Raw genomic sequence first — 23303 nt, forward strand, 5'->3', positions numbered from 1 at the left:
CCTCTCCAGCCCAGGGTTTAGCCGAGGCAGCTGACGGGGCCTCCTGATCCAAGGCAACGAACTCGCTGGCATCATATCAGGCGCAGGCGGGACTGGCCTGTGGCCTGGGGCCTTTGCAGTGTTGTACTTGTGTCCTTGTACCTCAAACTCAAACACTCTCCAGCGTACTTAGCCAGTTGCATACTTTTGTACAGTGAAAGCCAGCCTACAGCCCGTTTATTCACCCATCCACCCATTCCATCCTTTCATTCCCTTCCGCCCTCTCTGCAACAGAACGTGATCCTCGTCTCTGCATCTTTCTTCTCTCCTTTTTCCTGTTTCTCTGGTTCTTGCTGTTGCCTGAACCTGCGCTCCGCTTCCGCTTATACCACAACTATCACGACTTGTCAGAACCACTGCCGCCGCCGCTCCCACCGCCGCCGCCTCTGCCTCCGACTCCTAATCTTCTCTGTTATCGTGCCGCTGCCACCTTCTCGAGCCCCGTCATCGTTTCCCTCTAAGCTCTCCCAAAATGAACCCCGAGTAGTAAGTTGCCCTGCCCGCCTGCCCACCTATGCAGCTCCTCTCTCCTCGTGGCTCTCCAGCGAGCCGGCCTTCCGGCCTGCCAGCCCCGTCCTCTCCCCTCCCCCGCTGTCTGGCCTGGCGTCTTGGCCGTGCTCGGCTATGTTGCCGCCTTGTGTTTCGTGTCCCGCGATGCCCTCCTTTCAACGCTGCCCTCCCCGTGTTTGAATGCCACGCTAACCGTCCTCATCTCCTATCAGAGTATCCCGCTATTAACATCAGGCTGCTCCATGCCACACCCCTTTCTCCGCCCTCGTCTCTCCTTTCTCTGCCAAAACATCCGGTCTTCTATGGCCGTCCATGCTCGCCGTTGATACTGCCGCTATGCCGCCTCTATGCCGCCCAGGCTCCCCGCCATCCCCCCGTCTCTTCCTTCTCCCTTCTCCCTCTCCCTCTCCCTCTCCCTCTCCCCGCCACACTCCGCTAACAGACTCCGCCTCAGATACGACTACCTCTTCAAGCTGCTGCTTATCGGCGACTCCGGTGTTGGAAAGTCTTGCCTGCTGCTGCGTTTTGCCGATGATACCTACACCGAGTCGTACATTTCCACCATCGGTGTTGACTTTGTATGTCTCTTCTACCATCCCCTCCTCGTACTTGCAGCGCGCTAACCACAGCCCCCTTGTAGAAAATCCGCACCGTAGAGCAGGACGGCAAGACCGTCAAGCTCCAGATTGTGAGTCTCCCCCAGTCTCCACCTCTCCCCGTCTCTTCCTGATCTAACCACCTACGTACACAGTGGGACACGGCTGGCCAGGAGCGCTTCAGAACCATCACCTCCTCGTACTACCGTGGTGCCCACGGCATCTGCGTCGTCTACGACGTCACCGACGAGGACTCGTTCAACAATGTCAAGCAATGGCTGCAGGAAATTGACCGCTACGCCACCGAGGGTGTCAACAAGCTGCTGGTCGGCAACAAGAGCGATATGACGGACAAGAAGGTGGTCAAGTACGAGGTGGCCAAGGAGTTTGCCGACAGTCTAGGAATCCCCTTCCTCGAGACCTCGGCCAAGGACGCCAGCAATGTCGAGCAAGCCTTCATGACCATGGCCAGTCAAATCAAGGAACGCATGGGTGCCTCGACAGCCAGTAACACCAAGCCTAGTGTGCAAGTTGGTCCTGGTCACGGCGTGAACACCTCGTCCAGCGGCCCTTGCTGCTGAATGTCAAGTCTTAATAATTTGTGTCCCTTTTTTGGTTTTTTTTTTTGATTCTTGCTTTGCCTCTCTTTCTCTCGCTGCTTCTACATCCTTTTTTTTTTTTCTTCGTCTCTCTCTCTCTCTCTCTCTCTCTCTCTCTCTCTCCCTTCCATCCCCGCCGCCTTACCTGACTGACTCCCCTCCTCCCACACTCCTCTTACACACACGCGCACGCGCTCTGCGCCGAGAGGCTAGAAAGCGGCCATAACGGGGTCTCTTATCCTCTTGATGTCTGTGTCTCTTCTTGGTTTTCTTTTTTTTCTCTCCCCCGCACCCACCACTGTCGTTGTTTGTCTTGCTGTTTGCTCTCGCTTTACTTGCTTGTGCTTCGTTCCTTTTTTTTTTCTTTCATCAACCAACGTCTTCTTCCTCTCTTTGGCTTTTCTTTTTCTCTCTTCTATTGATGTTTATTTTTGTTGTTTTTTATTGATCACTTCGGTCTCTCTCTCTCTCTGTCTTTGCCCCTTGTACTCTGTGTCTTCTGGTAGCTAAAGTGTAGCCCGTAAACCAAAGTCATACCCGCGTAGTTTGTAGTTGTGCCCTCAAGGACTATTGACAGGTCTGGATGTCAGATGGTATGAGGGTTGAGAATCACAAAGTAGGGTTATTCGTTACCTAGGGCTAGTACGCCAAAAAAAAAAACTTACACTGACATCTACGGCTTTTAGAACAAGACATATTTTGCAACAGAGACAATCAAGATGATCAGCATGAAGAATAATCAGCGTGTTGTTTGTTATTCAGTGGTTTTTTTCATCTTTTTTTTTCAAGGTTATACTTTTTGTTCATCTTGAAACGCTTTGATAGAGAAAGACATGTAGTTACTATCATTGGTGTAGAAAAGAAAAAAAAGACTGGAGTGCAGCAGGTCTTGCATGTGCTAAATACATGGAGAAAGAAAAAAGAAGTAGAGCTAGAGTGTTGAGAGGGCTCACATGAACATAGGAAATGAGCAGGAGACAAAAGGGAGAGGAAAAAGAAAAAGAATGTAACAAAAAGAAACAGAGGAGGTGACGAAGAGCTAGTGTCCTGGTATATCCGTAAAAACAAAACAAAAAAAAGGGAAAACACAAGGAAAATAAAAAGAGAGACGAAGGGTCAAAGCAGGAGATCCACTCTAAACATCATAGGGATCGGAATCCAAAGACCCGTGACGAGACGTAGCAAAGAGACAATGGGAAAGTAAAAAAGAGTAGGGAAGAAAAGAAAAGAATAGTTGCATAAGAGAGAAAGAGAGGAGCAAAGTCCATACCGCCCTAGTCTATGCTAGACCCAGGAACCGCATCGCCTTGTTATTCCCCATCAGACGTGACGGCCGTCTGCGCATAAACATGGGCATGAACCGGCGCTCATCAGCTTCAAGCTCAAGATCATCATCGAGGTCAAAGTCGTCCCAGTCCGACACGTTGATTTCCACACTGGTGTCAGCCACAACTACATCGGGCACCATGTCGGCCAGCTTTGACGACGCCGGAGACACGTTGCGCGACATGAAGCCGCGGCCCTTGGGTGGCCGCGACAGCTTGAAGCCACCGCCGCGTGCACTGGATATCGGCGTTGGCGGAAGATAGTGTGTGGATTGCGCGGAGCCACGGCGTGGGAAGGGTGAAAAGGGACCCTTGATGGGTGTGCGACCGGCTGGGGATAGTGGCGGGCAGAACATTTCATCCTCTGAGACTGCTGCCGCTGCTGCTGCAGCCGCGGCGGCAGCAGCTAAGGCGGCACTGTTGTCATAAAAGTCAGATATGCTGATGAGAACTGACGATACAGCGCGCAGGAAGCTGTCTGTCTCGGAAGGTGTGGCCGCCGACGATAGGAGAAGGTTGGCGCGGCTGAGCGTGGGCTGGTCACCCGAAGGGGTAAAAGAAGAGTACGCGGAGGTGGCAGTGGGGGAGGGCGGGCGGCAGGGCAAAGGGTTGAATGGGGTTTTGTCAGGGCCGTTGGCATCGAAGATTTGGGCAACCTTCATAATGTCAGAGCCAATGAGCTTTTGAATAGAGAGAATTGTAGAGAGGTGATCCGGCGGGTAGTCCAGAAGCAGGTAGCGGATGTGAGTGTGGGCGGCCAGGAAGGTTTCCAGATGAGGAATGACAAGAGACGCCAGGAGATAGGGATTAGTAAACGGGTTATCCTCTGTCTGGTACATCAGGCGCTGCGAGGTAAAGGCCTGCATAGCATTTACGATCAAGTAGCGTAGATCTAGTCTGCCACTGCGAGACTCGCCAGAGGGCTTGGTTCCCAGCTGTTCCAACTTGCGTGAGACGCTACCAGAAAAGCCCTTGTCGACACCATTCTGAGCACCCAAGGCTAGGATAAAGTCGACCTTCCGCCGTTCCCGACGACCGGTGGAGCTGACAGATTCTCTAAACACTGGCTTCCAAAGACCATTGAGTTCAGGCAGCATGGGGCAGAATTGTTGGTAGCCAACCTCGGAGCGGGGGAACTGCTTGTCTAAAATCGCACGCAAGGAGTTCTGAACACCGACAGCCGTTGTTATGTGGGAGATGGGGAGAACGTGGAAGCGAGCACTTAGGTTCTCGGGTAAGGGGCCAATTGGGGGAGTGTGAGCTGGTGTAGGAGGGAAGGAAGACAGGAGGTGCTCGTCACTGATGGGCAGTATAGTGCCGACGACTTTGTCCTGGTTCGCTGGTTTCTCGAGCCTGTCACCAAACTCGTAGTCGTCCTTGAATATTCGTGTCTGTGGAGAGCTAGCCCGACGAACACCATCATTCAAGAGAAACGGCATCGGCGGTGGCGGCGGAATAACACACGAAGCTGGTCTTGAGATGACAACTCGAGGCACTGAAGGCCGGCGGTAATCTGCTGGTTTAGGCGCAGCACACGGAAATATGCCGTTTTGAAAGTTGCTAACTACCCGTTCCAGTAGGCTGTCATGAGTCTCATCACGGAAGAACACAACCATGTCCTCCGTGAAAGGCAATAGATTTAGAGGCGCAGCAGCAGCGGCGGCGGCAGCCGCCGCAGCTGCCGAAGCTCTGCGAATAGACTCTCGTCTCATGGACTCCCTCCGCATAGACTCCCGTCGAATTTCCCGACGCTCCATCAGAGTAGTTTGCTTTTCGTCTTGGCCAAAGGGAGACTTGAAGCACTTGTGAAACTTGGGTGGTGAAAGCGAGTGCGGCTCTTGGCTGTGAATATCCTTGTGATGCGGCATGTCAATGCATGAGATGGGCCGGCCATCATTCGGGACTCTAGTTGTCGAGAGCAATTCACCCTTGGACGGCGGAGTGGTAGGAAGGGCTTTGGTCTTGGGAGTCTTTTTTACAGGCTTGAACTGCAAAGAGCGCGTGCGCTGAGGGGGCTTTACGGGGATAGGAAGAAGGACGCGAAGATCAGAGGCCCATGCCTCAACCAGCTTGTTGTCAACGGGCTGCTTCCGACGGGGTGGATACGGTGTGGTGGGAGAAACGCACGAATCTCTACATGAGCTGCGGTCACTAGACACAGTCTCAGTGGGAGAAACGGGGCGTTCATAGCGAGGCGGGTTGTTGTCAGAGGCGCTTGCAAACACCGAAGTAACACGAGAGAAGAGTTCTCGGGTGGCCTCGTCAGCCTCCTGGATTTCCACCTCGTTCAAAGGACTTCCAAACATGTAGAAGGCAGCAAGGTCACCAAACCGGTCGGTGAATCCGTAGACCGGAAGACTCATACTCCGCGGGCGAATCGAACAGGCAGAGTAGGGCTCGGATTGCAAATCTGAGGTTTTCTCGTCCAATGCCTCGGCAGCACGCATCACGTTGACCATGCGCTCTTCAAAAGTTGACCCAAAGCAATCATCGTCCAGCGTGGGCTCTGGTGAGTCGGAGTTTGAAGTGGATGTGCGGCCACTGACAAGGGCTTTGAAGTGATTCTCGGCCATTGATATGCTTCCGTGGGCCTGGCGGTCTGAGATGAACTGGATGCACATGGCATAGCCACGGGCAGTGCCTCCGTTGAGAAATACGAGGCGTTTGGCATCTGGTGAGCCAGCACGGATAAAGTCGACAGCGGCATCGTGGCGGGCGGCGGCAGCATTGTGAATGTGGCGGACGTATGACCGGCAGTCAAGGCTGGTCGTCTCGAGGTGGTCCGGCAGGTAATTTTGGATGCCGGGCAGGACAAGAATGTGCGGTGATGCCGGCAGCAGACGCAGCTGGGTGCAGACGACCTCGGAGGGTCCCTCGAAGACAACGATGCTGCCCTTTTCCAGCAGGTCGTGGTCGATAGTGGAGGCCTTGCGAGCCATGGCAAAATCAGGGCGGGATGTGGTCCAAGCAGGAGGTGCGGATTGAGTCTAAAACAAAGGCGAGCTTTCTATCTATGCATGTTTAAACGTCAGTGTCAATGCCATCGCCTCGTCTCCATCTGTTCAGACGCTTTGGGCACCCGAGCACAGGTGCTTGTAGTATTGGAGCTCTGCGGCTCGCACAGACGGCCGCGGTGAGCGAGCTGTAGTATTACCTTTTGGCGTAGTCAACGACAATGACTCTCTTGTGAAGATTCGGTGGCAGACGTGATGCAGACGGCGGCGCAAGGGAGAGCAGCAGATGGCGTCTGAAGGGAGAGTCGAACAAAGAACAAAGAGGAGTTCAGGCGGAAACGGAAAGGGAAGCCCTGCGGCGGCAGAGTTTTCAAGACACGCTGGGCTTTGAGAAGGAAAGAACGACGGAAAAGGGAGAGGGAAGGAGCAAGATGTACGACAGGAAACTTCCAGCAGAGGGTTCGGCGGAGCAGAATGCAAAGGGCAGGTGGGCGGGCGTGTTGATATGTAAAGTGAAAGAGCGATCAAGGGAGACTGCCTTTTACCGTTTACAGAAGAGCAGAAGCTCAGGCAGGTAGGCATGGAGGTAGGTAGGGAAAAGAAAGCAGATAAATTGCGATAAAAAGCAAAGACGAGGCAGGAGCGGGCCAGCCTGGGCAACAGCTCGATTTGATATTGCAGCTGCCACAACCCGAGCAGACCACAGGCACACGCACGGAGTAGCTACCAAGTACGAAGTACAAAGCACTAGGGATCCATCAACGACCACCCACTGGGATCGGCTCACAAAGACAAAAACAAAGTAAAAGCAAAAGTGAGGGTGATACCAAGACCACAGGCCAAGATCCAGTCAGAAAGCCAAGGGGCCAGGGATTCTGGGAGGTGGGAGGCAGGGGCAGGCGTGTATAGACAGGGGGAGCTCGGGCTGGGGCAGCAAGAAAAACAACAGCAGCAAAGTCCTGGACATGGTAAAACACAGTCAGGAGGGAAAATGCATAAAAGCAAGGCAAAAGCAAGTCCAAGATGGCGGCGGAGCACAAGACGAGAGGGCACCTGGGCCATGGCAGTATTTGCTTTTGCATGCCGACACAGTCCCAGCCCAGTCGAGCGCGACACACCAAGCCGCCTGGCGGCCACAGCAAGACAGAGACGGCGAGCAGCTATTCAAGACAGGCCAACGATGTGTCTTGCTTGGGTCAGGCCAAACAGGCACTGTTGCCGGCAGTCACATTCTGGCTGGCCATTGTTTACATTTGCCCGAGGGTCTGCGGTTAGATTGAATTGGACTTTCGAGCTTGACGCTGTCACAATTCACAAAGTAACGTCGTCCAGGATCACCAATGTGCCAGTTGAGGCCGTGCACGGTACAAGCACAAGCAGTTGTGAATAATTAGTGAATATGTAGTTATTCCGCAGAGTGGCAATTATATCCATCTTATGGCCACGGGGCCCCTGTCACCATAGGACAGACGAGGCATTTACATACGGCACTGGCAGAGAGTGCGCTAATAACTATGGACGGAACAACACTGACATCCACTGCAGAAGTTACTTGTGTCGTAGACCTGGAGGATGGATGTATAGATGTACCAGCCGGGGTCGTGTCCACCAATAGCAGCCCCGCCCTGGTATAGTCAAAACGGCACCGGCCTTGAAAGCCGTGTCTCCACGGCGGGCCCTTTGTTTGAGGATGGCCACCGGCAGGGCCTTTTTAGCCAGTCATTGGTGAAGCTAGAATCCAATCGGGAAGTGTGTTTGGGGCGTTGCTCGCGGAGTGGCCGGCGTTTCCTCTTGCTGGGGAGCGCTTCTTCTGGGCTGGTGTTGCACAAGAGATATGAGCACTGTGTGTGTACTTGGGTCTAGAGAGACCAATCAATAGTCGGCTAACTAAGAACTACAGAGAAGCTTGGACGGGATTTGGCTTTGGATTACAAGGCACAAGTGGTTGGGTTGTCCGAGTGTGGCACGGCATGACTTGTGGTAGTTAGTTGTATAAGAAACAAACAACACCGAAGAGGGCAGATGAAAGGGCGGGCATTCTGTGACTTGGCCGATGGGGGTTTCTTTTCTTTTTTTTTTCTTTTTTCCTTCTTCCTCCCTGGAAAAGGAGGACTTGCAGAGGCCGTAAAAAAATAAATAAAAAAACTTACATACACGACGCCTTTTCAAACAAAGCAATGTGCATGCAGATCCCTCTTCTACATTTCCCTCCGCCCACCCCACGCAATCCCACCAAAAGCCTCCCAAATACCAGGCCGAGTATTTGGATTAGTTATCTACGTTCATAAACATGTGCTTGTGTATCCAAATTCACAGCACACCCACACATTCTCTCTCTCTCACACACAAACGTCTGTTCTTATAGCCTTTTGCACCCGCCTTGGCCCGGCCCTCGCCCTGGTCCGAACAAGCGAGCCTTGACAATCCCGGCCGGCGGATGCCATAGGAAGACGCAGGGGAAGAAATATGAACAAACTGGCTCCAAATCCGCTCACAAAGGGAATAAAAATGCACGCATAACTCACGGCCCATATACCTCCATCTGGCCTCCACGGAAGGATTCATAGCCGCCTTGTAGATCATGATGCACAGCTGTGTGCTCATTTCCTGTTTTTTTTGCGTGTTTCTTCTCTTGTCTTGTCTTGTCTCTGGCGGCTTAGACGAGGCTTCACAGTCCCGTGCGTGGCCTTTGATCACGCCTGCTTGATCTCATCACAGGAACCCAGCTCCGAGTACTTGTGCCTGTCTGTGCCTGGGGGCTCCCGTGAACCACGGCCAGATCACACCAACGTGTTCTCGAGAACACAAAATCACAGCTTCCCAAGTCCGTCCTTATATCTGCAAAGCGTTCTGTCAAGCTCGGACTTGATCGACAAAACAGCCCACTCTAGATACTGATCTCCCCCACAAAAGCAGCACGGGCAAGAAACCACCAAGCCAGAGCCTGCTTTCGACAGACGCTCTCAGCTCTGGTCTTTTGGCTTTTAGGGACCCCGGCCTCGCTCCAGCTATTTATTGGTCTTTTATTGTCTGGCCGTAGCAAGAAGGATGGGACCCTGAATCCTGTCTCTCTCTCTGTCTGTCTTTCTCGCTCTCCCCTTGCTTGTCTTGCTCTCAGCTTACTTACATATTTACAGTCCTCTTCTGGCTGGTGTCTTGACTCGGCCGTGGAGACTTGTGCTCCCTGTGCATGCACACGTCCTCGAGGGAAAAAAAAAAGAAAAACAAAATACTGGTCAATCCAAGAGTGACAGGAAACCAAAAGTGCACCGCAGCCAATTTTCCTCCGTCTCCTGCTTCTCCCCGCAAGGTTCTTTGCCCCTCTCCTCTTCCTTTTTTGCTGATGGCTCCCCCTCCGCCTCCTTCTCGCTTCGTGTATGATTTTTTCTGTCAAGCCTCGTTGAAATCTTGGCTTCTTCAAGCTAAGTGTCCTCGTCGTGGCCAATTCTGCACTTCCCCCCGAACATCATCACCAGTTTGGGCCTCATGAAACACCGCCGCTAGCCTGAGAACGGGGAAGAACAAAAGAAACCACTCCCAAGGGATAGCCAGCTTCCTCGCCCCTAAAAGTCTGGATTCTCGCCTTCGCTGCGTGCCTTGGAAGCACTCAAGGAACGCCGCCGAGCAGAAAAGACCTGCGCGGAAAACGTGTTGCTGACGATTTGCCGATCGTGTCTTGGCTGGCCGTGAGCTGAGACATCTCACCTTCTAGTCCTCTTAGGGTTAGTAAATATTGCAACCCTACGCGCTTATTGCTTTCAGCTCTCGGCGAGTGCATTGCATCATTATTGTTGCCGTGAAGAAATAATTGAGACTTGCTGCCCACTTACACAGTTGTCTTCTCGTTTTCTCTCCCTTTTTTTCTGCATATGCCGGCCTATAACCCCACTGTCTTTCTGTTCATGTCTTGCTCGTCTATTCGCACGTCGCTGTTGTCCTCGGCCGTTGTTCAATGTCCCGAAGAGCCCGGGCACTCTCTGCCAGTATCCACGAAGCCTCTGGCCCCAAACCCACAACCGTCGTGCCGTGACACCGTCCAGAACGCAACGGCTCTGCGAGCAGACTGCCCCAGACCAGCTGACCACGAGCCACAACCACAAATCCGACATGGGCCTTTTCCCAGGCCTTGAAGATTTCAGGGCGTTGGCCAATCTGCTCTTGTTGCGAGCTGTTGTAATGCATTCAGGGTCTCAGGGTTTAAGCAGTGGAGCCCGGGGCGCCATGCCACCTGCATTTTAGGGGGTTGCACTGTAACCCCGGGGGACTTTAGCCGGGGGTTTAGGCCCTGTAACTTGCACCACAACAGGCGACCTCACCTCCCCTTTGCTAATAACCATAAGTTGAATGGACAAGGCCCTGGCTTCCCCTGTTGCTCTCCTCTCCTCTCGTCTCTTCTCCGCCTCTTTTATTCCGTCCATATCCACGTCGCAAATCATCCGGACATTAACCAAATACGGTGACGCGGGCAAGAGAACAAGATCGTCGGGCTTGTCGCGGGCGGGAGTACTGGTGCTCTAGCCTTTTCCCGCCTGGCTGCCTCTGGTCAGACTGATTGACTACACAGTTACTCCTTTGCGTCTTTACACAGGTGTAAAGCCGTGAATACATGCGTGCCGGCCATCAATGTGTCTCTCACCAGCGCATCCCCTCGGTACTCCTTATCCGACGTCAGTGCACTGCATCTTTTCTCGGCGGGGTTAAACAGGCGAAGCCTAGCAGAAGGGGCATAAGGACCAGCCTGATATAGCTTGTGAAAAACCTGTTATGGTTCTTGATGCAACGACAAGCTAGCCAGCATGGACATAAAGCGGCATCTGTATATATATAGTGCATAACTAACTACCTGCTTTAACTGGTTCAAGCAATTATCCATCTATGCAAAGACCTTCGGCCAATTATTGGCCAATATCTGCTTCACCTGTAGATGAGATCATGAGCGTGAGTAAATGAGCAGCATGGAAACGGCAATCAGGCGAGAAGCTGAGTGCAGGGGAGTAGCACACAGCTGATATTAACTATGCCCCTATTTCATCCCCTGCGCCTGTCCGCCAAGCCTGCCGGCCATTGAAACTCCGGACAGGTAGATCATTCCTTCATGACAAAAACAAAAAAGGACGTCGTGAGCCGGCATATTCGTCAGGACACGTCGAGCGCCAGAGTGTCTAGACACTCTGTTCTAAATCGTATAATTCTCACCAAGGATGGCTACTTATACCTATATACATACATGTCTATGTAACATGATCAGATATTCGTGACTCCGACTGCAACGATCTGCTTAAAATGGCATGTCCACGAGACCTTTGCAGCCAGCATTCTGAGAGACCACGGGATGTCCGCTGTGATGGATGCCATTGCATTACTATTTTGTCATTTTGTATGGTAGCCCTGGGTGAACTCCAATGTATACATTCACATGCAGCCCAACTTTGATGCATCAAATAAACTTCCGCAAGACTGCACTTTTCCCATCCGGCGAGGGCTTACAACAAGTTCTCGCATGCTACTGAACAACCACTTGCTAACCACTGTCTGTCCTGCTCAAGTTATGCTGTGCATCCTTGGATACACTCCCCTCGCACTCGCTCTACCCGGTAACTGTTGGCTAGCTGCCGCATAAATATGCACCTGCTCGCCAACAGCACCATTCCCTGCCCGTGTTCCATTCTATCTCCTCCTCCTATGGTCCAGCCTTGTCCCACGTACGCCACTCTCCCTTTCCACTATCTCTGTAACATCCTCCGGTCGCCGCCCCATGGTTACGGAAACCAGCGAATCGCATGCAAGAGAAGTCGGCATCGTGTGCCAGAGCCTGTCGTGGCTCGCGATCAAGCAGGTGGGCTGTTTCGCGCCTGGATTTCCGAGTGTTTTGGATGAGCCGTTGGCTGCACACACCGATCTTACAGTACTGTACATGCTACCGATGCTGGAAGATGCAAGGCTTATCGGCATGTTGGCATTGATAGGTCATTTCTTGACGAGTCCTTTTGCTGTTACTCGGCCCAGGCATTTCCCAGGGATTATGCACATGTGGCTTTCAGTTGGCACAAGAAATAAGCGAGGCTGATTGTGGGAAAACATGAATGAACAAGACTTGCAGAACACTTATGGAATGTTCGTGGTGTCGCTATCGTGTAACATTGGATAGTCGTCGTATGGTATACCCTAGGACAACCCTAAGAATCTCACACGGAGCCGCACGCTTCTCTGGCATTGAACAGATACACTTCCCACACTAAAACGCCATTGTTCATCAATGTGATCATTTAGCTTCATAATTGCACACTTATTACACATTAGTTGCTGCTAAAACTTCAAGCTCGTTATCAAAACGCCGACCCACCAGAGCCCTCTCCCAAGAAACGAAGCCCCAAAGCCACCAAGGCTATATCCAATCCGAGTCCCAACCCATCATTAATATCATTACTTGGTCATACATGACCTCCCCAACTCACACACGCAGGCCGCTGACATGCTGGTTAATCCAGTCAAACGCCGCGCTGCGGAAGTTGTCATCGATAATGTTATTCTTTGGGTTCTGGAAATGCATCAGCTTGCGCGCCTGGCCCCACTGCGGCCACTCCTGCTGATCGGAAGCGCCACCGTTGGGGTCGAGGTGGTAGACAAAGTTGACGTAGTATCGGCGCATGCTATCAATTACATTGCCTCCGGGGATGCCGTACCACATGGCCAAAATATCAGAGGCGTGGAACGTGCCGAGAATCGGCGTGCCGTAAAAGTAGCTGCTCAGGTAGCTCCACGACGGCACGTCTGGGTTAACTGCAAGCGCACCGCCAAGGAACACGCGCCGCGCTAGTGTGAACACCAAGTCGCCCAGAATGGCCGCCAGCCTCTTAAAGCCCGGGTATAACTGGTTGAAGATGCTGGTGTTGAAGGGAGAGCCATCCGAGCCCTTGGAGCCGTAGAGGTCCACGAGCGGGCGGATCTCGTCGGGCTTCATCAGCTGGAACAGATAAGTTGTGAGGTATGTTGCAATGTCGGCATTGGTCTTGATGTTGCCAGTCATCAGCGAGAATAGCGTACCCTCGTCTTCTTGGTCACCGATGATCATGGGGACAGCGGCATACTTGCCCTCGGCCAGCAGCGTGTCGGGCGTAGCCGTCAGAGCTACGCCATCGGGACGCGGCAAGTATGGCAAAGCCACACTACTGTAAGATAGAGCGCCCGGAAGGGAGTTTGTGGCGCGCAACAGCGTCTCGTAGTCAACCTCACGCAGACATTGGAGGGTATCGGGATTGCTTGCGCAACCAGCCTCACGCACTACCTGGTCGTAGACGCGTTGGGCCTTGGCCGAGTCAATATCCTCAACGGGAGTGATCGAACCCGAGTTCATAATGGCACCGCGGAAGAGAGGCTTGTCGTTGTATGTCGCGTCGCCGTCGTATAGCGCCATCTGGTCGAACACGGAAATGGCACCAGAGGACTCGCCCCAGATGGTCACCTTGTCCGGGTCACCGCCAAAGCTGGCGATGTTATCCGCCACCCACTGCAAAGCTAGACGCTGGTCAAGCAGACCTAGGTTTCCCACACCCGCCTTTTTGACTTCGGCTCCAGGAAGGAAACCAAAGCCACCAACGCGGTAGTTGGGCATAACCACGAGCATAGGCATATCGAAACCCAGCGCGGCAGAAATCAGAGGTGCAGCTTCATATGTGTTGGTGGCACCCAGTTGGAACGCACCACCATAGATCCAGAACAGCACCGGCAGCTTGGCATCAGCGGCAACGCCGGCGGGGCGGTGCACTGTGACTGTTAGGCAATCCTCTTGGCCATTAATGGGCTGCAGAAAAGGCAGTGTCAGAATATTACCGAGCGCATCAAGGATGGCACTGGTGTTGCTTTGAAGGCTAACGTATAGCTGCGGACAAGCAGCTGCGATGCCAGCAGCGTCAATGGTCGACTTATAGGTCTCAATGGCACGCGGAGCACGGAGACGCAGGTCGCCCACTGGAGGTTGGGCAAAGGGGATGCCGGCAAAAGTCTCGGTCGAGCCAAGGATGCGGCCGTATACGGTGGAATTGCTTCCTAGCTGGGCGGTAGGTAGGCCACGCGCATGCAGAGGAACTCCGGCAGCGATTTCGCGCTTGTGCTGGGCGACCATGGCCTCTACAGCGGCGTTTGTTGCCTTGTGGCTGTCCATGGCGCTTTGAGAGTCAAAGGCACCATCGCGCTTGAGGGCGTTGATAGCCTCAACGGGATTTGGGGTTGCAGGGTTGGGTAGACTGGCTGCAGGAGAGCCGACGGCCAACAGGCCGAACAAGAAAGATGGGATCCGCATGGCAGATTTGGATAGAGTGTTGCTAAAGAAGGATAGAAGAGAGCAGAAGGCAATCTCGGGGCTGCTGAAGCACTAAGAGGCGGGATTTCGACAAGTCCAACAAAGAAAAGACAACGAATTCGTCGAGGAACAGATGGAAGTCCTAGTGAATGAGATCGTCAAGTGGCATGGTGATCTGAGCCCAACTAGGAGATGAGGGCAGAGCCACCTTTTAAGGCAGGCAAGGCCATCTCGGTCTCTCCAACTTTCCCGGAAGTATTGATCGTCGGCCACTACTCCCACGTTGCTGTTTCTTCGGCCAAGACAACCAACATTTTAACATTTCCCATGCCTCTCCAATAAAATTACACTTTGTAGATCGACTAGTCCCGAGCTACTCCAGGGGGGCCTAGTCGGGAATTCTAGCCATGGGAGCAAGGGGTCGCAGACAAAGAGTCAGTGATGGAGAGAAGGATTGTAGAAGGGAGATGAAGAGTGTTCTTGGACCAATCAGGAAATCCATGCGTAGGCCGGGGGGTTCAATGGTAGGGTGCCGGCTGGGTCTTGTTGAGGTGAAGTCGTTGCGGGTGTTGCATACAGTGCGGATGGAGTTGGATGAGATTCACTGGTGCAATGCCAGCGCCACAAACGCAGTCGAGATGAAAGCTAGTAGGGCATTTGCAGTGATGGTCGGCTGTATGTCTTGCATTTTGAGCCGTCCATATTTCAGATGTTCCTGGGCCTCCTGGACCCCAAGACCGTGGGCTCATGTAGGTGATGGGCCCAAGCTCCAGGCGCAACTGTCAGAACTGTGCCCCGCGCGCCGAGTCCGAGGTTCGTCGATGTTTCCCCACGGGCTTTTTGATAGCTGCCAATGCCCACATTCCATCGCGCCGGCTTAGTTCCGTTTCGTTTCATCTCCAACTGACAAGATGCCGAGCTGGCTGGCTGCTGGCACGCATGGTTTTACCCGCTGGCTGGGGAAGGCTCGCCTTGGCATGGAAATGGAGAGACACACTAATAGCAGCGTCCGTGCTTTGGGCTGTTGGTGGCATCGCGATGGAAGCGTTGCAGTCGCGCTGTGGCGGCTAGAGGAGCATCACGACCTGCTGACTACTGACTCCAAGCCTCCAAGTCTCCAAGCCAGGGAACTTTGTGTGTCGACGGAGGCCGGCGTTGGTGAGAAGGACAGGCTCCCCCTTTCTTAGCAGCGGTCTGATATATCTCACATGGCCAGCTAGAGTTGCAGCGGCGCAACTTGGCTTTGGATTAGGTGCTGATTTAGTGAGGGCTGTGTTGAAGAAGGAAGCGGGCTAAGTCGATAGTATTGTCAGTGTAGGCAGCTGTCGACAGCTGGAGAGATTATCGGGCAGACAAGAGAGCTGCAGCTGGCAGCTAGCAGATGGCAGCTGGCTCTGAGACATGGCATCTGCCAGGGGCTGCAGTCTACCGCCAGCTGTCAACAGCCTCTTGCAGCTGCCCCAGCCGCGCAAGTGTCCAATTGTCTAGATGCATTCAGTGGCTGCCTAGCTGAGCCCTGTCTCTTTGCGCTCGCTTTATGGGCTGTAACAACGAGCGAAGGAGGCGCAAGGCAGGCAGGCAGACAACTTAGAGGTCAGGCTAAGCTGGGAAGGAAGCAGGAAAAGTAGGAAGTTGCTGCGGCAGGCAGCTACGTCACTGAAGAGAAAGTCGCGGTACAACCACAACCTCCGTCTTACAGCGTGAGTATTGGTGGGAGCAAAGTCGCGGTACAGGATCTTGTGTTTTGCTGTAATTTATTCTTTCTTGTCTTGTCCTCCGCCTCGAGCCTCTGCGTTCCAGGCTTTCCGCGATCAGCCACCAGCAAACGGCACAAAGTTATTTCAAAGACACACTCAAAAGCTCGGAGCCACAGTTGTCTTGGCTTGTCGCAGCATCTCCTTGCTTCCTTTTTTTTGCTCTCCTTTTGCCCTCGTTTCTGCTCTCCGCCTGCACCTTGCTCCACATCTCGCCTGCCGTCGACCGCCCAGCGCCATTCTCCCCAGTTCCGGACGCTCATTCTTCTCAGCTCTCTCTAGATCTAGCTATGAATCCTTTCCCGGATTCTCCTCTGTCGGCAGATCCCCGCCAAAATCAACCTCGCCAACAATCACCTCACCGCAGGCAGCTCCCAGAAGCGCTTCCGCCCACTGCACCTCCTGTTCTTCAGCCGCTTGTCCCTCAGGAGACAAACCCGTTTAAGCTCCGCATTACTCAGCAACACACCGGCGCTTCGTCGGCCTCCTTCTCCACCAGCGCCTCACCACCCCGGCCAGCTGCCGGGCTTGCGCCGTCACCGTTCGATGCCGTGCCGGCAGCACCGCATTCGCACATCTTTGATGAGCCGTTTGCCGCGCCCTTGATTCCTGCGCAGGCGCAGGGCCAGACGCATTTCCCGGCGAGTGCCAGTCCTTGCTCAACAGACGCAAGTGCTTCTGCGCCGCAAAACTCGGATGCTGGCCCGATCCTCGATCCCTGGAATGACGTCACTCCTACTGCTCCAGTCCCGCAATCGCCGTCTGGGCTGGCTACTCGGAATGCGCCACCACCAGAGGAGGGGAACTTGATTGATTTTGAGCCTGACAACTCCACACCGCCGCAACCGTCATTCGTTGTGAGTGCCCCCGACGAAAGGCCGTCTCAGGCTACATCTGCCGACCCAGCACCGCCTGCAACACCACCTCGGCATTCGCCACGGCCAGTTGACGGCAATGAGACCTACATAGTGCGCAATATCACATGGCGGGACCGCGGCCAGATGCGCACATCTCCCATCCTCATGCAGAATGCCAACGGGCCTTGCCCGCTTGTAGCGCTGGTGAACGCGCTCATCATCTCCACCCCAGAGACCAGCGAACAGAACCTGGCATCTATTCTGATCGCCAAGGAACAGATAAGCCTGAATTTGTTGTTGCAGGCCGTCATCCACGAGCTTTTGTCCAAAGAAAGCTCCCCCGACTCAACCGTCCCCGATATCGAGGAGCTTGCCGAATTCTTAAAAGGTCTTCACACAGGAATGAACGTAAACCCCCGATTCTTGCCCACCCCGGAGCAGGTTCGTGTCGCAAAGCGCACATCTCTCGTCCATGTCCACCCCGTTGAGCGGGATGACTCGATTCCTGGGGGCTTTGAGGACAGTCCTGAAATGCGGTTTTACTCAACCTTTTGTATCCCCCTCGTCCACGGCTGGTTACCTTCTAAGGGAAGCCTGGAGTTTGAGGCCATGGAGCGGAGTGCATCTTCGTTTGAGGCGGCACAGGTTCTCATGTCACGAGAGGAGGAGATCGAGGCCAAGCTAAGTGGCGAAGGACTCTCAGAGGAGGAGCAACAGACGTTGCAAGACATGTTTACCATCAAAGACTTTGTCATAAACTGGGCCACGCAGCTGACACCCACTGGGCTGGATGTTTTGACCAAGTCTACTCCGCCAAACCACGTGTGTATCCTGTTTCGGAACGACCACTTTTCTACCCTGTACCGCCATCCGGATACCCTACAGTTGCTTGCTCTCGTCACCGACTCGGGTTTTGTCAATCACCAGGAAGTCGTTTGGGAGTCTCTGGTTGACATCAACGGCGAGCAGGCCGAGTTTTTCTCGGGGGACTTTCGTATTGTCAGCGCCAGTGGCAGCGACAGCATCCTATCGCCAACTCCAGGTCACCATGCACCTCCACTCCCGCCGCGGCAGCAGACCGTGGTTGATTTAGCCGGCACTGCCTTTGTCCAGGAAACTGGCATTGTCGACAACCGCAACGGCTCGCCGCACTCGACGAGCCAACAGGTTGACAACGACCTGGCTTTTGCCCTACAACTCCAAGAAGAAGAGAATGCGCGCCATCGGAGAGGGTCGTCTTCACGGGCCGCAGGCCACAACTCCAACTCGCTACTTGATACGCAGGTCCTGGACCCGACACGCAACCACGGCCATGGCCATGACTACCGCTACGGCAGCTCTCTAGTCAACCCGCGCGGGGTCCCGCTTCACGCTACAGCTCCGCGGCAGCTATTACCGGCATCTGGCTCGCCCGTTGGCCGCCGGCCTGTCGGTGCTACGGCGCCCATGGACAGGAGCGAGGCGGATATGTTTGACGACGAGGCACCGCCGTCGTACGAGCAGGCGCGCGATGCCCAGGCACACGTGCCACTACACTCGCAGCAAGAGCTGGCGCGTGGTGGGTACAGAACTTCACCTGTGGGGGGTCTGCGGCAGGCGACGAGAGGGCGGAGGGGGGACCGCGAGTGTGTGGTCATGTGAGGGTGCCAGGTTGGCCTGGTGCATGTTTTATGTTGTCTTTCTCTTGGCGGTTCGTCTGGGGCGTCACGGCGTTGGGTCTTGGCTTTGTACATAGTAGTAGGGCTCTTGTATCATGGGCAGTCGTGGGCTTTGTTCTGCAGTATTTTAATAGCGTGTCTCATTGAATGTCTAAAGCAAACCTACACCACACACCCAGTCCAACCTCACACAGAAGCGGCACTGAATTTACTGTGCGTTTTATCGTCGGCCGCTAGCGTCCGCATTTTCTAGGGTACACTATACTGGCGCTTATGTATGTATGCGTGCCTAACCACGTCCAGAAGCATATCGAAGGATCGCCCCCGAAGGATCGCCCCCGAAGGATCGCGCTATCACGTGAGTTCGCTCCACAACGCGAAATGGGCCCACCCGGCGCAACCACGCCAAACACGTCAGCTGGCCCGCGCCACTGGCTTCTGGATTTGCTATTGGCTGGTGGAAGGCGGTGAGGTGGAGCGCGTTGGCGGTGGTGCTGATTGGATTAGGCAGCGAAGCGGTGCGGCGATGTCGCTGAGGTTGAGGCTTTCGCTGGCCAGCCAAGACGGACATGTTCATGTTTGCCTTGGGACGCACCATTGAATTAGTGCGCGTAAAGTATCTGGTCAGGCTGCGACGGGCTGTTTTGAGTGTGGGTGTAGAGCTCTTTTGGCCCTAGCTGCAATTCGTCTTTCAGCCCGTCCAGGCTGTGTGTTTGGCCAAAACAAAAACTCAATCTGACCAGCACACAAAGAGGTAGCGCAAAACCGCGACTCTTTCCTTTGTGCTGTATGTATGTATGTATGTAATCAATCACATGCGCCTAGTTGTTCGCTGGCAGATTTCCCCCGCGAACCGCCCGGCTCCTCATTTAGCGCGCCAGGGCCCTGTGCCGCCGATTTCTTTCTCTTCTTTTTTTCTTCGTTTCGCGTGCCTGCCGTTTGTTCCCCGAAAATTCCAGCCAAGCAACTGCCTCTTGTTTGCGTGAAATCTCTGTCGCCGCACCTTCTCTTTTCATCGCTGCCAGGGTTTTCGCTTCCCCTCTTTTCCGCCTCTATTTCTCCCACCATCAATTCTTTCTTGCTCTGGATCTCCGTCTTCTTTTGAAGCGCCGCCGGCCCCTCGCCTTGCCTCGCCCCGCAACTGGAACCTGACATCATCGGCTTCTTCATTCCTGGCAGAATCCACCGCGCTAGCATCCTTGTGCTGCCCTTCTGCCTGCATCCTGGGCCGGCCAGCCTGCGCAGGCTGCTTCTCCTCTTTGTTCTCGCCCAAGACCGCTGACTACAGGCTCTTCTTTTTGCCTGTGCCAAGAAGCCGGAATACACTCGTACATAATGCCGTGAGTCCCTCGCTCCCTTTTGTTATTAGCCATAGCCAGCGCCCCCAATCCGGTGTTCCCTGTTGTTCTGGCCACAGGCTCTTTTCCTCTCCGTTGCCTCCCTCTACGTCCCTTTCTGTCCCTTTGCGGTGTCGCCTGTGTCTCGTCTCGCACTACCCTCGAATTTCTCTCCTTTGCGTCTCTGCTTGTTTGCAGAAGCCAAAAGCGGCCATTTCACCACGGTGTAATGGTCTAGCGCATTTCCAAATCCCGGCCCGAGCTTTGTCGTATCTACCTATACATATGTACCTGTAGACTTGCACGCACATCTCCCTAATTTTTCGCCTCTCTTCTTGCTCTCCCCGTCTTTGTTTTCACACCCACCGCCGTCGCCATCTGTCTGTCTGTCTGCTCTCAAATTCCTTGATACCCGCAGCTTTGCCTACAAGTACAAGTTGCCGTCGTCCATTCCTTGCAATTCTCGCATGCTGCTTGTTCCATTTCAACCAAGCCCATCACAAATCTCCTTTTTTCCCCTTGATTTAATCACAGCGACGCCGTTCTACTCACTTCCTGTCTGAGCCCCCTGAAGCTTTGCTACAACCAACCACCAAGAGCATTCAAACTAACACCTGCCCGCTGCTGCTTGGTTTCTCTACCAGCCAAGCTTCCTTTCTTGGGGCCTTGAGATCGTTTTTCTCTTCTGGCTCGTTTCCTTCCAAGCCTACAGAACTAGACATAGACACTACCCCCACGGGATTTGCTATGACGACTGAAGAACCTACACTCTGTACAACAAATACCAATCACCCGCCAAAATATTCACCGTCGCCCGAAATCCATCTGCCCGACTGCAGTCTCGACTCAAGCCACAGTCCGAGTCCCACGCCCGAATTGATAGACGAATCACCCTCTCAATCTCCTCCCGACAATTCGCCTCCCAACCTGGCGAGCTCTCCCTCTAGACAACAGTCCCATTCGTGGGTTGCTATCAACGAACAAAAGCCAAAACCTTGGGGTCTGTTGGACACGATGATAGGCCCTATCAGCAGCAGCCCTATGTGCGCAACGAAGATCAAATCCAAGCCACAGGTTTACTCAAGGCCGCGATCAGTCAAGGCCTACAGCATCTACCATGTCCTTCACCAATACCAGACCACATCCTTACACGTCCGCCCAATTTCCTGGTCAGATCAACATGCCAAGATCTTCAAAGTTGAATGGGACCATCTAGAGCGCAGCCAGCATCCCACGCCAAATATTACGCTGCCAACTATTGACACTCCCCAAAACGTGATTGAACTTAGCCAACACCTATCAACACTTTTCACCACCAGAGAGACAACGCCCTATAGCGACCTATCTTGCGTCATGTCAATCCTATGGCGTCTTTTCCCTGATCGCCACCCCACGGTCGAGTCTCGTCCCGATAGCCTGCTTCCATTTTGGCTCGGCGGGCGACCGAATAATAGTGCTGTTAAATTACAGGCAGTCTGGGAGCTCAGCGATAATCCAGAAGTCAATGATTGCTCATTCAGCACCGAATCGACTATGCCCTTTGACTCAGAAAGTACTAGTGTTGCCGATACTGCCAGCTTTGGCGGAATCAATGACGACGAAGCGATCAAGGAAAAAGAAAGCCCGAAGTACCACGCTCGTCCCGTCATGGCCTACGTCAGTCGCGATCGTCTCAACCTGTTGCGCCATGGCATGTTCAGAATCCCAGCTGGTCCGAAGCGATGCGCCAATATGCCCGTTATCAATCTTCACCGGAAGCGAGCCATAAAGCTCCGCCCTGCTATACCTGACGAGGACATGTACTTGGCAGCCGCCTTCATCTCAATGGCCCAGCGGTATTTCTACCCCAGAGTCATAGGCTCAGAAAAGAGCTTTGACCCCGAACAAATACGCCCATTTGAGGATGTGAAGCTTCGCATTCTCGTCTCAGACGCCGCAAGTGAGGATTTCATTGTCTACACAACAACTGTCACCAAGGAGCTTTTAAGCGCCTTGCACAACCCTCGCACACTAGTAATGCCCGGGTATGGACCTCTGTCAGCCATGAGCAGCTTGAAAATAACAACGCAGCATGTGGCTGCTCGTCCCATCTACGGCCTACGAGAACGTCTCGGCAAGGCCTTGGGCGATGTATTTGGCGAATCCTTCGGCGAGTTCCCGGGGATTGAGACGGAGCTTTGGGGTGAAGATTCCACGCTTGCTCAGAGTATTATAAACCAGGCTCGTCCACCATGGGGAGCCAATCCACGCCCGTCCATCAACACGGCTCGAAACCAAGAGCAGTTGGTTAGAAGGCAACTCAAGCTCAAGGCGACGCCAGGGCTTAAACGACGGGCTAGTGAGCGCGAGCGAGCCATGCGCAAAGATGACACTGAAAACAAGAGCCGGCATGAACCACTGGTTCTGCCGTTCCCGCCAATGCCAGAGGGCCAGGAGCAAAAGGCGCCGCCGTCGTTAAAACGCAAAGAAGGCGACGGCATGAGCGAGTTGCACGAAGAGGAGACTGTTCGGGTCAAGAGGCGGCGCTCGATGGCACTGTGAAGGGCAGGCTGGGCGTGCGCGCAGACGCTTTTCCTCTGCTTCTCGATTGTCTTCCTTGTTGTGTATCTTTGCTTCATTTCTCTCTCCCGGCGGGGGCTTCGGCGTGTCACGGGGTTTTTGGTTTCTGTGAGGACCATGATGCCTTGATATACTCTTGATATCATGGCGAGTTCTTTTTCTTCTTTCTTTCCTTTCCTGTCTTTCGGGAATACACACGTGGCTCCCGTCATTCCTTCTGAGGAATACAGACAGGACCAGAAGACCATGTGAGCGAGCGAACAACGGGCCTCTCTCCATTTTTATCTACAGACGGCAGAGTTTTTTTCCCTTGTAGCATTTTCATTTCTTTCCTTTGTTGTGCTCTTTTCTTCTTGTTCATGCGGAGAAGAGAAACTTGAAAAAGAAAACCCCCAATTACAAGGCGTTCATGGCAAAGCAAGCCCGACCGACGGGTATCTGGGTCTCTAGGGCTGGATGTGTTTTTTATTATTGTTACTCTGGGGCTGTTTCTGTGTGTTGGGCTCTTGTTATTTTTTGGGGGGTTTTCCTCGTGTGGTAATTGACGACGTTCATGAAGCATTCTGATATCCTTTGTCACTACAAGTATTCGTTAACGACATGCTTTTTTTTCTTCTCCCTTCTAGCGCCAAGGGCAAAAAGCCAGGCTGTATCTTGCGGGCTCTCACGAGCCGCGGAGAGATGACTAGATACCAAGATTTCTCTTTCCCCTCCTCTGATTCCTCGGTTTCACCTGTGCTTTAAGGTGTTTACAAGTAGTCAGGACTCTGTATACATGGTACAAGTTATATATAAAACAATACACGCGCACGCCTC

General features: G+C 53.6%; 4 protein-coding genes across 4 annotated transcripts; 2 read left to right on the plus strand and 2 right to left on the minus strand.

The window, feature by feature from the left end:
- Positions 1 to 3023: 3023 nt before the first annotated feature.
- Positions 3024 to 6008, minus strand: BROUX77_007429 (uncharacterized protein; the record flags this gene model as incomplete). Its single annotated transcript, XM_073752523.1, has 1 exon — positions 3024 to 6008. The coding sequence occupies one exon, from the start codon at positions 6006 to 6008 to the stop codon at positions 3024 to 3026; it is 2985 nt and encodes a 994-aa protein (XP_073601722.1).
- A 6466-nt stretch (positions 6009 to 12474) lies between these two features.
- On the minus strand, positions 12475 to 14322 carry BROUX77_007430 (uncharacterized protein; the record flags this gene model as incomplete). The annotated part of the gene is made up of 1 exon (XM_073752524.1): positions 12475 to 14322. The coding sequence occupies one exon, from the start codon at positions 14320 to 14322 to the stop codon at positions 12475 to 12477; it is 1848 nt and encodes a 615-aa protein (XP_073601723.1).
- Positions 14323 to 16366: 2044 nt separating this feature from the next.
- On the plus strand, positions 16367 to 18574 carry BROUX77_007431 (uncharacterized protein; the record flags this gene model as incomplete). The annotated part of the gene is made up of 1 exon (XM_073752525.1): positions 16367 to 18574. The coding sequence occupies one exon, from the start codon at positions 16367 to 16369 to the stop codon at positions 18572 to 18574; it is 2208 nt and encodes a 735-aa protein (XP_073601724.1).
- Positions 18575 to 20969: 2395 nt separating this feature from the next.
- Positions 20970 to 22469, plus strand: BROUX77_007432 (uncharacterized protein; the record flags this gene model as incomplete). Its single annotated transcript, XM_073752526.1, has 1 exon — positions 20970 to 22469. The coding sequence occupies one exon, from the start codon at positions 20970 to 20972 to the stop codon at positions 22467 to 22469; it is 1500 nt and encodes a 499-aa protein (XP_073601725.1).
- Positions 22470 to 23303: the final 834 nt, after the last annotated feature.

Source organism: Berkeleyomyces rouxiae (genome assembly GCF_048999995.1).
Source record: "Berkeleyomyces rouxiae strain 22BRR77 chromosome Unknown BrBRR77_ptg000012l, whole genome shotgun sequence".
Classification (NCBI taxonomy): Eukaryota; Fungi; Ascomycota; class Sordariomycetes; order Microascales; family Ceratocystidaceae; genus Berkeleyomyces; species Berkeleyomyces rouxiae.